The sequence below is a fragment of the Chelonoidis abingdonii genome, chromosome 5, assembly GCF_003597395.2.
Source record: "Chelonoidis abingdonii isolate Lonesome George chromosome 5, CheloAbing_2.0, whole genome shotgun sequence".
NCBI classification, from domain to species: Eukaryota; Metazoa; Chordata; order Testudines; family Testudinidae; genus Chelonoidis; species Chelonoidis abingdonii.
In genome coordinates, this window is record NC_133773.1 from 218,566 (window position 1) to 233,302 (window position 14,737).

The window sequence follows — 14,737 nt, forward strand, 5'->3', positions numbered from 1 at the left end:
AGAGGTCTATAAAATCATGAGTGATGTGGAGAAAGTGGATAAGGAAAAGTTATTTACTTATTCCCATAATACAAGAACTAGGGGTCAGCAAATAAAATTAATAGGCAGTGGATTTAAAACAAATAAAAGGAAGTTTTTCATCACACAGCGCACAGTCAACTTGTGGAACTCCTTACCTGAAGAGGTTGTGAAGGCTAGGACTAAAACAGTGTTTAAAAGAGAACTGGATAAATTCATGGTGGTTAAGTCTGTAAATGGATATTAACCAGGATGGTAAGGAATGGTGTCCCTAGCCTCTGTTTGTCAGAGGGTGGAGATGGATGGCAGGAGAGAGATCACTTGATGATTACCTGTTCTGTTCATTCCCTCTGGGGCACCTGGCACTGGCCATTGTCGGTAGACGGGATACTGGGCTAGATGGACCTTTGGTCTGACCCATTATGACTGTTCTTATGTTCTTATGTTCTTAATTAAATTTGGAAAATCTAGCTGCCTGTTAGGAAATCCAGAATTAAGGTGGATGGTGGAGACTTACTGATGCCTTCTTATGCATATGTATTATAATGCTCTTTTGTTATATAATCCCATAATACTTTTTCTTCTGGAACTGTTCTCTTTCCAGGCACAGGATGAGGCCGCTTGCTCTTTATACTCATTGTTCAGTGGTCTTCCCGGCCATATTTATTGCAAACCAACAAAACCCTCCTCTGAATACATTATTATCAAATCTGTCAAGAACTTTTCTATGGCACTCACTGCTTTAGTATCTGAATGTCTGACACATTTTAATAAATTAATCTTCACCAGGGCTAGGATGCGGTGTAGTTGGGCGGGGCCTGTGTCCCCTTACCCTCAGCCTCCCCATCCCGGGGGTGGCAGTGTTCCCATTCCTTAGGCCAAGAGGCCTGCTTTGGTGCTCACCCTGCCTGAGTTCTAACTGTTTGCTGCCCCACCCTGCTTAAGGGTCTGGACTTACAGACTGTTACAGCTCTGCCTTGAATATGGGCCAGAGCCCTAACTTCTTGTGGCTCTGCCCGACCTGGAGGAAGTCAGAGTTCTTGGATAGAATGTTTGTGGCTGTCTGCCCCAGTCAGGTGGCTGTGGGCTAAAGACTACTGGGCTTCACCTTGCCTCAGGAGCTGGAGCTCTCCCCTATAAAACTGTTACCCGCGGTCTGCCAGTAGGAAGGCAGTGGGCCTCCCTCCAGGGCCAATCAGAGGGGGGCCAGGAGGGCCACTTGGCCTGGGCTTCAAGCTCAAAGGGGCCTCAAATTTAGACACTTGTTATTTTTTTGGCATTTTGCAACTTGTTTTCCCCTCAGTAATTAGTACTTTTACACAGAAAAAGGCTAGAAACGCATTTTTTAAATTAAAAAAAAATCCAAATTAAGGCTCACTCTTTGTTTGGTGCCTTATTTTGTTTTCATGTGTTACCATTTTTTATTTTTATTATGGTTAGGGACCTCAAAAGCTGGAAGTGGCCCGGCCTCTCTGGACCTCTGAGAGGACCTGCCTCCCTCTCAGCTTGTCTGTGAGGGACCACTACAGGGATCAAGACCAACATTTGCAAACTGTTCAATGCCCACACATTTTAGGGGGTTGAATAATTCAAACATCTAAGCCTTAATTTCTCAAAGGCACTGAACACTTGTTTGTACCTTGAGCACCTCTCTCTGCTTTCATTGCCCTTCCCAATCCTTGTCTGTCACCTATTTTGATTATAAACTCTTCAGAGCAGACACCACCTGTTACTATATTTTGGTTAGTGCCTAGAACAATAAAGCCCTAATCTCTGTTATCTACAGTAATAACAGTATCACCAACTCTTGGGTGGTTGTTTTTTCTGCAAGTGACAAGATTTCGGAATGGACTGGAGCCAGTTTGTGAAGACACAAGAAGCTCCCGTCCTTTATGCATGAACCAAACAACTGTCCTTTCTGTCCCTGTAGCCTCCTGCCTTGTCCACATCACACCTCCCAATTTCTGCAGGAAATCAGACAGGGATCCTGCAGACAACAGCTTCCTTCGCTACATAATTCTGATTCATTCCCTGAACACTATCCGTTCTGTGCACTGAATGAGGCAGAAGTCCCGGTGAAATAATAGCATGTGATCATGTAATTAAAGACAGCATCTTAAGGCATATGCGTAAGAGGGCAAATTAATATTGCATCTTAAGTCTGGCATTTCCAAACTTTAATAATGGTCTTTTAGCATACTTTTTGTGCTTGTGTGTGTAATATAAAAAATATTTGCAAATATGCTATTCAGTTCATTAAATATTTTGTGTAAAATGTCACACAGGAGCTGCATAAGTGTTGGAAGCTATTCATGTTATTCTGTCTATTTCCCATCTGAATTGTTCAGCATGTTGGTATGGGGAGTTAGTGTGACGAGAGAGCTAAATCCTCTGTGATATGTGGGGAAGCAAGCATGGTGTGCTGGCAGCTCCAGTGTGGAGATGTGAAGAAAACATAAAGACTAAAGCTGGTTGTCTGTTGAGGCAAAATAGTTGAAAAGCCATAATATTAGATTTTTTAAAAGGGAAAAAACATGGCACATAATATTATAATAGTTATTAAGGTTTTTGTCATCCAAAAAAATTGATTTTTTTAAAATTTTACAAGAAAAAATATGAAACTGTTTTATGATACTTAAACAGCTTAATACCATTTGGAAACACTTATTCCACTAGTCTGGACATATAAAGAAACAATTTTGCAAAAATTCATGGAGGACTCTTGCTCAGTGGCAGATTCCCAGAATCACAAACGGCTTGACAGTTTAGGAGGGGGGAAATATTTAAATGTCATAAATTTCTGTCACAGAACCCATGGGCATAAAGTACACCTTACTTATAAACCCTCAAATCTAAATGAGGGACAACAAGGCTTTTGACTTTTGGAAATATATAGTGTGTTTAGGACGTAGCTCCTTTGATGCACTTCAAAATCTCCATTCCTGAGGGAGCACCACCAAGAATTACCAAGGATGTCAGCTTGATTAATTGTTTTATTTCTGATAACATGCAAACTCTGACTTCTTGTTCAATAGGAATATGATGTATTAACAGTAGAGATTTATCCCTACAGGAAGCAACCAGCTCAGACTGATAAATGGGGCGGATCGCTGCTCTGGGAGAGTGGAAATCTATAATGATGGCATGTGGGGAACAGTCTGTGATGATTTCTGGGACCTATCAGATTCCAATGTTGTTTGCAAACAGCTTGGATGTGGACACGCTCTTCTTTCAAATCTCTCTGGACATTATGGGGAAGGATCAGGGAAGATCTGGCTAGATGATCTGAATTGCTCTGGGAATGAATCCAAGCTCTGGGAATGTTCTTCCGGAGGATGGGATCAACATAACTGTCATCACTATGAAGACGCAGGAGTTCTCTGCTCAGGTGTGGACAATGAATTCTCTATTGAACCTGATTAACAGAAAAATAAATCATAGATTCCAAAGCCAGAAAGGACCATTGTGATCTCTAGTCTGACTACTTATTTTAAAAAAGGACATAGGACTTCCTAAAATAATTCCTAGAACATAACTTTTAGAAGAACATGCAATCTTGATTTAAACGTTGAAAGTTACAGAGAATCCACCATGATTGTTAATTTTTTCCAATGGCTAAATTCCCTCCCTGGTAAAAAATTATACCTTATTTCCATTGTGAATTTGCCTAGTTTCAGCTTCCAGCCATTGGATCATGTTATACCTTTTGTCTGCTAGACTGAAGAGCCTATTATCAAAAATTTATTCCCCATGTTGGCCCTTATAGACTGTGGTCGTCACCTCGTAACCTTCTCTTTGTTAGTGTCAAGGAGGTCAAATCTATTTAGTTTATCACTAGAGGCATATTCTCCAGTTCTTTAATCATTCTTGTGGCTCTTCTTTGAATTATTCATTTTATCAGCATCTTTCTTTAACTGTAGGCACCAGAACTGGACATAGTATTCCAGTTGCTGTCACTCCAGTGCCAAATATAGTGATAAAATGACCTCTCTAATCCTACATGAGATTCCGCTGTTTATCCATCCAAGGGTGGCATTAGCCCTTTTGGCCCCAGTGTTGCACTGGGGGCTCATGTTCAATTGTTTATCCATTACTACCTCCAAAATCTTGTTCAGAGTTGCTGCTTCCAAGGATAGAGTCTCCCATCCTATAAGTAAGGCCTACATTATTTGTTCCTAGATATATACATTTAGCCTTATTAAAACACACATTGCTTTCTTGCGCCCAGCTTACCAAGAGATCCAGATTGGCCTGTATCAGTGACCTGTCTTCTTCATTATTAACCACTCCCAGAATCTTTGTGTCATCTGCACACTTTATATTTTCTTCCATGCAATTGATAACAATGTTTAAATATCCTAGTGCCAAAAACTGATCCCTGTGGGACACCACTAAAACTACACCCACTGGATGGGGATTTCCCATTCATAATTAGTAGGTCTGTCAATTAACCACAGTTCACGCATGTGATTAATCCAAAAAAAATTAATTGTGATTAATTTTTTTTAATCTCCCATTGATATCTCTTCATGACAAGAATAGCACCAGAGTGCAAAGCTAACTTATCAAGGAATTTAGATACTATGGTCAAAAGTGGATGCCTAAAATTAATGTCCATATTTAGGCTTTTACTAGCCACTGACATATTTCCATCCATCACTTTCACTGCCTTGAGGTTCCCAAGATATAGTTTCCATTTCCAGCTTTGCTATAGGTTTTCTATTTCCCTTGGACAAATAACATAGGTCGAAGTTTCTAAATATATTTAGGTGTTGCTTTACTCTGTGTTGCAATGCTTAACTGAGTAGGGAGCCTAAGACTCATTTTCAAAAGTGACTTGGGCACTTAGATCTTCAAAGCTATTTAGACCCTAACTCACATTGAAATCAGTAGGAGTTTGGCACCAAAATACCCCTGAGGATCTGACTCTTAGGAGCTCAAGTGCCATTTGACTCCTAAATGTCTGTCCCTTTTGATAATGTAACTTAGACTCGTAAGTCATTTAATTGTTGCAATGCAAAATGCAGCAATGCCTGAATGTCTTTACAAATCTGGATCTTAATCTATCTTTGCCTGAGTTCCCCATCTGTAAAATGGGGATATTCATACTTTCCCCCACCCTTTGTCTGTCTTGTCTATCTAGATTGCAAGATCTCCAGGACAGGGACTGTCTCTTACTGTGTGTTTAGCAAGTATCTAGCATTATGGAGCCTCAGTCTTGATTGGGGCCCCAAAGCAGTACTGTAATACAAATAAATAAAACAATAATAATAATGACAACAATAATTAATAACTAAAAATTAGCTTGGTTTTAAAAAAGTGCTGAACAACTTACATTGAAAGACTTTTCCTTACAGGAAGCCAACAGGTCAAACTGGTGAATGGGACCGATCGCTGTGCTGGGAGAGTGGAGATTTCCTACAATGGCACCTGGGGGACAGTCTGTGATGATTCCTGGGACCTATCAGATGCCAGTATCATTTGCAAACAACTGAGATGTGGGCATGCCATCAGTGCAACTGTCTCTGCTCATTATGGGCAAGGATCAGGGCAGATCTGGCTGGATGAGTTGAAATGCTCTGGAACTGAATCCACTCTCTCAGAATGTCCTTCCAAGGGCTGGGGGCAGCATAACTGTGGGCATCATGAAGATGCAGGAGTCCTCTGTTCAGGTCTGTTCTGTGAACATTCTGTTCAACTGATAAACAAGGAATTAATATGAGGGATGAATATTAGAAAATGGAGATTGAAAATCAGAAGGCAGTTGAGTGTGATGAAGAAAAATCTCTCTGCTGGTCATGAGTCTTTCTGGCATTTATTCTGGCAAAATTATAAATAGTCCTTCTCCTCCTAAGAGCAGAGTTAGATCCATCCCCTTGACTGTAGGGCTTTGTGGGATGGGGACACACCTTCCCCCAAATTGTGTGAACCCCAGAATTTTTCATGTCATCATGATGTTACCTATAGCAGGGCCAAAATCCTGTTATATGTCACAGTTGGCCACACTGTATTTTGCAACCTAACTAATGTTTTAAACTCAGACTGTTGAACTGGGAAATTAAAACTAGGAATGGAGCTGAGACTGAGGCAAGGATACCTGTGGGACAGTAATGATGACATAGCACTGAGCTGTCAGCTACAGTATGGAAATGCAGAGAAAACCTGCAACCAAGTCCTGTTGTCTCTAAAGGCAAAATACAGAAAAGTTATAATTTTAAATTGAAAAAAGAAAAGTCCCAGGACACATTAAGTTATTTGTCACAAGAAATATTATGAGAAATTTAATATTCTTTATTTTACAAGAAACATAATTTGAAAGCAACTAATATTTATTTAATATTTTAAACCACTTAAAAACTCACAATCCACTATACTGAACACATAGGGACCCAAATTTGTAAAAAGTCACAAAGGAGACTTGCTTACAAGCAGATAAACCAGAATAACAAGGAATATTAATTTGTGGGGGGATGGCAGGGTGGAGGGGATCAAACACCATTGACTTCTGTTGTGACCATGACAAACATAGAATTTCACTCATAACCCCATCAAGTCTGAATGTGCATTTCACTGCCCTATGCAGTTGCAAAATACATTGTAAGTAGGAGATGATACCCACCAGATGCTGCAATACCTCCAGATCATATATTCACTGTCATAAATTGCTGCGGTTGTCTTTGTAGCTCAGGTGTTTTCTGAAATCTTACAAAAATCCTGTTCTTTGATAGCATCTGGAATTTCTCCCTACAGGAAGTGAACAGATCAGACTGGTGAATGGAGCAGATCGATGTGCTGGGAGAGTGGAAGTTTATTACAATGGCACCTGGGGGACAGTCTGTGATGATTCCTGGGACACATCAGATGCTAATGTTGTTTGCCAAGAATTGGGATGTGGATACGCCATCAATGCACCTGGCTCAGCTCATTATGGACAAGGATCAGGGCAGATTTGGCTGGATGATGTGAGTTGCTCTGGGAGTGAATCCTATCTTCGGGACTGTTCCTCCAGAGGATGGGGTCAGCACAACTGTGGGCATGGTGAAGATGCTGGAGTTCTCTGCTCAGGTCTGTTCTGTGATTGCTGTATTGAATTTGATTAAGAGAATTAATATAAGAGATGAATATTAACTAAACAAGATGCAATAAAAGGAGATGGTAGCTGAGTATGATGGAGAAGAATCTCCCTGATGTACCCAGAATTCTTTCTCACATTTGTTTCCACTAAAATTCCTTGTTTCTGTCCTAAACAGCACAGTGAAGTTGGGATAGAATTTTGTCCTTAGCATTATCACCAGATTTCTCCAACTCATGGCCTTTGTCTGCTCCAAATCATTTGTGGTCTGAGGTTATGAATTAATAATTTAAAATATACTAAGTTCATCAGGCTTGGTGCTAACCTATGTGGCATCAGAGTATTCATGTCTTTTGAGATGCAGCCCTTACTATGATTCTTTGCTTTTTAGTCCTTGACTTTGTACCATTACAAGACTTTTTCTCTTAATTTGTGGTTATTTTCCTTAATAATTTTTCTGAGATTTTATTCAAAGATTTTGAAAAATACAAGTAAATTATCTCTCTCCACTTTTAGTTGCTCTTTAAGTGATATGTGAGAGCAGCATGTTTTTCCATACAAAAATGCCTTTTCAACTATATGTACTTAATTTTAGCCATATTGTTACACCAGCCTATATTTAATTAGACTAACAAGCATCGTCACATGTTCCTGCTGAAATACGGATATAAATTACAACAGCAATATCAGGGAAAGAAGTAAACTGGTCAGAGAAGCTAGGTATTAACCACTTAGAGTACTGTAAAAATGCTCACTATCTGGAGGGAAGAATTGCAATCTGCTAAAGAATGCAATATCTAACCTATGACAATTTCCCTCTTAGCCAGCACACTGACAATTGAATTAAAGAAGGAAACACAGCAGCTGCTACAGCTTGAACTAAGACTCTCGAGCTTAGGCTGTGACAGACTCATGTCCTCTGTGGATCAGGCACACAGTGGGGGCTGTAACACACTTACCGGTGAATTATTCTAATTCCTCCCCTGCAGATTTACAAGGAAGGCTCATTATCCAGCAGTCAATATTCTAAGATCTCTTTCCTTTTACACATTAACAAATTATCCTTTACAGGACTCTGATCAGTATTTTATTGTTCTGGTCTTTTATTTTCAAGGGCTGGCTGACATTTTTCTCCATTCCATTTCTCAAAAGCTTTTAAATCCTGTCTGTCCTACTCTACGGCTGGTTATCTTCTTGGCACTGTGGCTACATGTACCAAACTCAGAATACTGAAATTTAGCTTCAAGGTGTTGGACCGATACAAGTCTCATTTCTAATGGAGCTTTAGGCATGGTGGCTGGTTCTGTAATTCCTGAGATTTAGAGTGAAAATCCTCACCCCACTGAAATCAGTGGGAGACTTGCCAACAAATGCAAGGGGGCCAGGACTTCACCTGTTAAATAGTCATTTTAACTCCCTGTAGTGGCATGAGAGTGAGGAGGGATCTCTACGGGAACTAAAGTATAATGGTTCTCATCCTTATCAGAATCATTACTATCATGGATGCAATGGGAGTTTCTAACAAAACTGTAAAACTGTAGCAACCCTTAGATTTAGGCAGCCTAACATTTTCCACTATACTGCATTCTTGCAATCTTCTCTTTTTTTTCTTTAGAAGCTCTGACACCTCCATTGTTTGCAGCAGGCTTGGCTACTTTGTAGGGGGAACTCCCTCAGGCCACGTCTACACTACGCGTGAAAATCGATTTTAGATACGCAATTTCAGCTACGAGAATAGCGTAGCTGAAATCGAATATCTAAAATCAATTTACTTACCCGTCTTCACCGCGCGGGATCGATGTGCACGGCTCGCCATGTCGATTCTGGAACTTCGTTTGTTTTGGTGGAGTTCCGGAATCGATCTAAGCGCGCTCTGGGATCGATATGTCCTGTCCAGATCAGACGCGATATATCGATCCCCGAGCAATCGATTTTAACGCGCCGATACGGCGTGTAGTCTAGACGGGGTGTCAGTGTAGCAAAGTGTCTTTTCTTTGTCCTGTGAAATTTCATCCAGATATAGCTAAGCTGGTGAGTATTGCAAGTCACCATTTCCCTTCTTTCCCCTGGGTTCTTCAGAAAAATGTCAGCCTTGAAGATTCCAAGGTTGGGCTCAGTCCGCTGCCAAAGCAGCAGCAGCAGCAGTTACTGCATTTTGAGCTAGCAGAGCAGCTGCAGCAGGAACTGGTGGAAAGAGCTCAGCTCATCCCACACTGCCCAGCCCTTTTTCCTACTCCTTTCAACCCAACACAGGGTTCCCAACATACCTCCTTCCCCCCTTTGGGGCAACACATAGGCGGGGGGAGCTCCCCCAAATGATAGCATTGGTGAGAGAAAGTTGAGCCTGCCTTGTGCAATCCACTTGGATATACTCATTATAAAACAGTCTTTAATTTCCACAAGACCCCAGCCTCATTCAGTGCACATACTGGATGCATAAGGAAGCCAAAATAATGTGGAACAGGCAACCATAAACCAGGCATTTCCTAATTTTCAGATGTTCGACTCTGTAACCTACCAATGTTTGTTTGTTTAACAAGTGCTTGTAGGTAATACATATAGTCATTAATGTTATTCACTGAGTTTGCCGTGACTACAGAGCAAAGATCATTCTGATTTGCACAGAGTGCTGAATGCAGAAAATCAGTGTTGTCGGAGCATGGGGATTAGGTAGAATTCTGGATAATAATCTGCATGACACTAGTGATGCCAGTACAGTGTGCAGGTATCTGTAGTGTAGAGATAGAGAAAGCTTATAACTGACTTTGTTATGGCAAAAATTTCTAGTCATAATTTTAGTTAAAAAATAAAATCAGCGCTCTACAGAATTGTAATTGTTTTTTAAAAATTAGGAATCATGTAAAGTGAAATAATCTGTTTTCATGCAAAATTGATTTGAACCATTTAATAATGATTTGAAGCATTTAACTAGCAGCTTAACACAATTTTAAAAACTGACTCAAACATATTAATTATGTGGGACCTGTTGAAATCAATGTGATTCTTTCCATTAATTTCAATAGACTTTGAACCCATTTTAAGTCAATAAAAGGACACAAGTGTAACATATACAGAGGACTTTTCTTGAATAGCCAATTGGTGAGAGTGAAAAAAAATAAATGTTACAAATTCTGACAAAATATACAACCCTGCTTTTAATCATTTCTAAGATTGAATGTGGAATGGGCCTATGCGGTTCTGAAATGCAAGGAGTGTGAGAGATGAAACCCACCAGCCACTGCAATAACTCCATAGAAGATATTCATGGTTGTAAATTGCTATGAACGTCATGTTCATTTGCCCAGGTGTTCCTCAAACCTTACAAACCTCTTCTTCTTCAGTAGGAATGACATTAACATCTGGAATTCCTCCCTGTAGGAAGCAAACAGATCAGACTGGTGAATGGAGTAGACAGATGCTCTGGAAGACTGGAAATTTATTACAATGGCACCTGGGGGACAGTCTGTGATGATTCCTGGGACACATCAGATGCCAATGTTGTTTGCCAAGAATTGGGATGTGGACACGCCATCAATGCACCTGGCTCAGCTTATTATGGGCGAGGATCAGGGCAGATCTGGCTGGATGATGTGAACTGCTCTGGGAATGAATCCGATCTCTGGGAGTGTCCTTCCAAGGGCTGGGACCAGCACAACTGCAGACATAAAGAGGACGCAGGAGTTTTCTGCTCAGGTCTGTTCATTCTCTATTGAAGCTGATTAGCTGGGGATTAATTTAAGAATTGTGTATTAAGTGACAGAGAAGCAATACAATAAGAAGAGAGCTGTGCAGAGTAGAGGAAAATCTTCCTTCTCATCACATCCACATATTATTGTCTGGCATTGCTGAGCCCATTTCCAAATCTGGAATCAGGTGTATTGGCAGTGGTGGTGCACTGAGTAGTGTACTGTGTAGAAGCCTGCACAGTCTCTGCCCATAGTATATTCATGCTATACCTGTCCATTACAGATAGCTAGAGTTAAGCAGAGGGTCCAATGAGTGCCTCAGGTACTGCCTAGTGCTAGGAAAACCTACTTTTTGAACAAACCATATGTGCTGCAAATATTGACTCCCATTACCTGCTTGACTTAGAGCAGTGCGGCAAGAGCGTCAATCACAGATATATCAGACTTGGCAACCTCCACTCAACTAGCACTTCTCCTCTACCTTATATAGTACCATGCAGCACTGGCAGAACTTCATCCTTAACGTTAACAGCAAACCTCATCAGCTTGCACCTCCAACTTGTTAATATCTGACCCTATCTGAATGCGTTGTTTTAAATATCTTAAGTAACCTTGGCTCCAGCATAGACTTCTCAAGCATGTCACTATTAAACACTTTCATACCTGCCAACATTTACAGACAAAACCCAGCATGTTCTAATGTGCATGTACTTGTATAAATATTCATTAACATATATTAGTTTACAAACACACTGCCTATTTGTCCTATTTACCCTTTCTCCATACATTTATTCCACACAACTTGATCGCATTCATCCTGCACCAACTTTCACTGCAACCCATCTTTCCCGCTACGTGTTGGCAATGCGCATATTCCCCAGACAAAACTTATTCCACTTCCTAACCCTATTCACACCACACACACACCCATCCTTCTGCATACACGCACACTGAATGCATATAGCCACTAATTCTGTACTAACATCTCCGCACTCTATACCGACCCATTCTACATCCACCTATCCCTACTCCACACATTTCATCTTGAATTCATCTCCCCACTCATTCCACATACACATTTAATCAAGTTCCAAACAGTCTAAGCTGCGTGAGAAAAGGGAACATTCAGACACAGGCCCTAGCATTGATAGGTAAAACCCAGGGGAAGGATGTTTTCTCTGTTTTCAGTGGAAGTCTCATCCCTCCCAGTAAACATCCTTGGGTGCCAGCATTTTCTCTGCACACCCACAGAAAGATCTGAAAACTCGCGGTCTATGAGGAAAACTGGTAGAGTTGCAAGGTGTGCACTTTTTAAAAATTAACTAAGGTACTTTATGGCCCCAATCCCCATATAATCCCCATCCCTCCAAATTTTTAAAGAATTTATCGTTGCAACACTCCTGTGAGGTAAGGAATGGAGGCACAAAGAATATAACGGTCTTTGTCCAAGATCACACATAAAGTTTATAACAGAAAATGGAATTAAGTCCAGGTCTCCCAATTCAGTTCTCTATCACTAGACTTTCTTACCATACTGAGACACAGCTTTGTAACAGATCAAAAAATGGTCAAAGGCTAGGAAACAAAGAAGGATAGTGAAGGGCTATTTCTCCTTACACCATGTTTGCTTATTTTCTTCACTTATCTTTCTGACAGAACTTTTCAAAAAAAGTCTAGTAAGTTAGAGAATCCTGACTTTTCAATTAAAAACACTTGCTTGCTTGACCGTATCCAGATTTAACTGTTACTCTGCTCTATCTCCAAGTATTTGCTCTGTCAAGAGATGGTAGATAAGACCACTGGTCTAGTATCAGTGGATTTTCCCTGTTCTCCATTTCCTCCCATTTTATTTATTCATTTGATATGCTGCCATTTGAAATTCATATGTATTAAATACCAAACCCCACAATGAAAAAAACAAAGGCAACAAAAGAACACTATATGTGTACATGTTTTGACGAAGAATAAAAGCCCTCAAACCCACTTCGAGTTCTAAAGGTCATGAGATCCAATATCAGAATTATTCGTCTTATTACCTTAAACTCCACTTAATATTTTATTGACTATAATAAAAAAGAATTTTTCATCATTATATTTTTCCTGGTCTTTATATAGTAATAGTTTTGCTTGAGAATATTGGTGTCATTTGTTCAGATATCTTCATTCAGAAATCTTCACTAGCAATATGCGATACTAACAGCTGGGATTTTTCCCTACAGGAAGCAAACAGATCAGACTGGTGAATGGAGCAGATCATTGTGCTGGGAGAGTGGAGGTTTATAATGATGGTACCTGGGGCACAGTCTGTGATGATAATTGGGATCTACTGGCTTCGAATGTTGTTTGCAAACAACTAGGGTGTGGACACATCATCAATGTAACTGTCTCTACTTATTATGGGGAAGGATCAGGGCAGATCTGGCTGGACAAAGTGAAGTGCTCTGGAACTGAATCCTATATCTGGGAATGTTCTTCTAGTAAATGGGGTAAGAATAACTGTGGACACAGCGAAGATGCCGGAGTTATCTGCTCAGGTATGTTCTATGAATGCTCTATTGAATCTTATTAAAGTAGAATTATGAAGGTAGCAGTCAGGACTAAATGGTTATAGCTGTCTTGAGATTCTCACTTAAAGCAGGGTATTCATCTTCTACATAGGAATATGATATTAAAAGCTGGAATATTTTCCTACAGGAAGCAAACAGATCAGACTGGTGAATGGCGGAGATCGTTGCTCTGGGAGAGTGGAGATTTATTACCGTGGCTCCTGGGGGACAGTCTGTGATAATTCCTGGGCCCTTTCAGCTGCCAAAGTCGTTTGCAAAGAATTGGGATGTGGACATGCCATCAATGCACCTGGTTTGGCTCACTATGGAAAAGGATCAGGGCAGATCTGGCTGGATGAAGTGAGTTGCTCTGAAAATGAATCCTATCTTCGAGACTGTTCTTCCAAAGGATGGGGTCAGCACAACTGTGAGCACAATAAAGATGCTGGAGTTCTCTGCTCAGGTCTGTCCTTTCAAAGTTTATTTGAATATAACTAATAGGGGATAAATATAATGGGTGGGTGATACCTAATAGAGAAGCCATAACATGAGAAGAACCTGAATATGAGAGTGGGGAGTCTCCTTCCTGGTCACAGAATTCTTTTGGTATATATTCCTGTAGAATGGTAACCAGACTTTCCAGCTCTGCCAAAGCCAAGTATTCAAAAATCATGAAATAGGTCCCATAAATCAAGTAATTGGTTGAAAATAATGTGATTTAAAATAATAGAATCATAGTGTTAGAAGGGATCTAGTCAGCTGCTGCCAAAATGTAGGATTTTTTGTGTCTAAATCATACAAGACAGATGGCTATTCTATACAGCTTCCTTTTGAAAACCTCCAGTAAAGGACCTTCCACAACCTCCTTAGGCAGTCTGTTCCATTGTCCTACTGTTCTTGCAGTTAGGAAGTTTTTCCTGAAATTTAATCAAAATCTCCTACACTGTAGTTTGAACCCATTGTCTTTTGTCCTGCCCCTCTGTGGCAAGATAGAACAAAATTTCTCCATCATTTTTGTGGCAGCCGTTCAAGTATCTGAAAACTGCCGTCATGTTGCCCCTTCATCTCCTCTTTTCCAAACTAACCATACCCAATTCCTTCAGTTAAATGACTTGCATTCTATTCCTTTAATCATCTTTATTGCTCTCCTATGGACCCTCTCCAGTTTCTCTACATCCTTTCTATACATTGGTGACCAGAATTGGACACAGTACTCCAGCTGAGGCCTAGCCAGTGCTGAGTAGAGCTGTACTGTCACCTTCCATGATTTGCATGCTATGCCTCTGTTAATGCAACCTAAAATTACATTTGTGGGGTTTTTTTGTTTGTTTGTTTTTGCAATCGTATCTCATTGCTGACATGCTGCCTGGGGATGTGATCCACCACGGCTCCCAGATCCTTCTCATCAGTGCTGC

The 14,737-nt window shown here is 40.4% G+C and overlaps 1 protein-coding gene across 2 annotated transcripts in view; it reads left to right on the forward strand.

The window, feature by feature from the left end:
• LOC116825214 (scavenger receptor cysteine-rich domain-containing protein DMBT1-like) overlaps positions 1-14,737 on the forward strand; it is an 84,959-nt gene that overhangs the window by 49,643 nt on the left and 20,579 nt on the right. The window contains exons 12-17 of one of the 2 annotated variants that reach the window (XM_075066005.1): positions 3,092-3,406; positions 5,376-5,690; positions 6,769-7,083; positions 10,469-10,783; positions 12,996-13,310; positions 13,471-13,785. In XM_075066005.1, coding sequence (XP_074922106.1) covers positions 3,092-3,406; positions 5,376-5,690; positions 6,769-7,083; positions 10,469-10,783; positions 12,996-13,310; positions 13,471-13,785 — 1,890 coding nt within the window. The remainder of the gene's footprint in view (positions 1-3,091; positions 3,407-5,375; positions 5,691-6,768; positions 7,084-10,468; positions 10,784-12,995; positions 13,311-13,470; positions 13,786-14,737) is intronic. The other variant, XM_032781002.2, reaches the window with a different exon arrangement.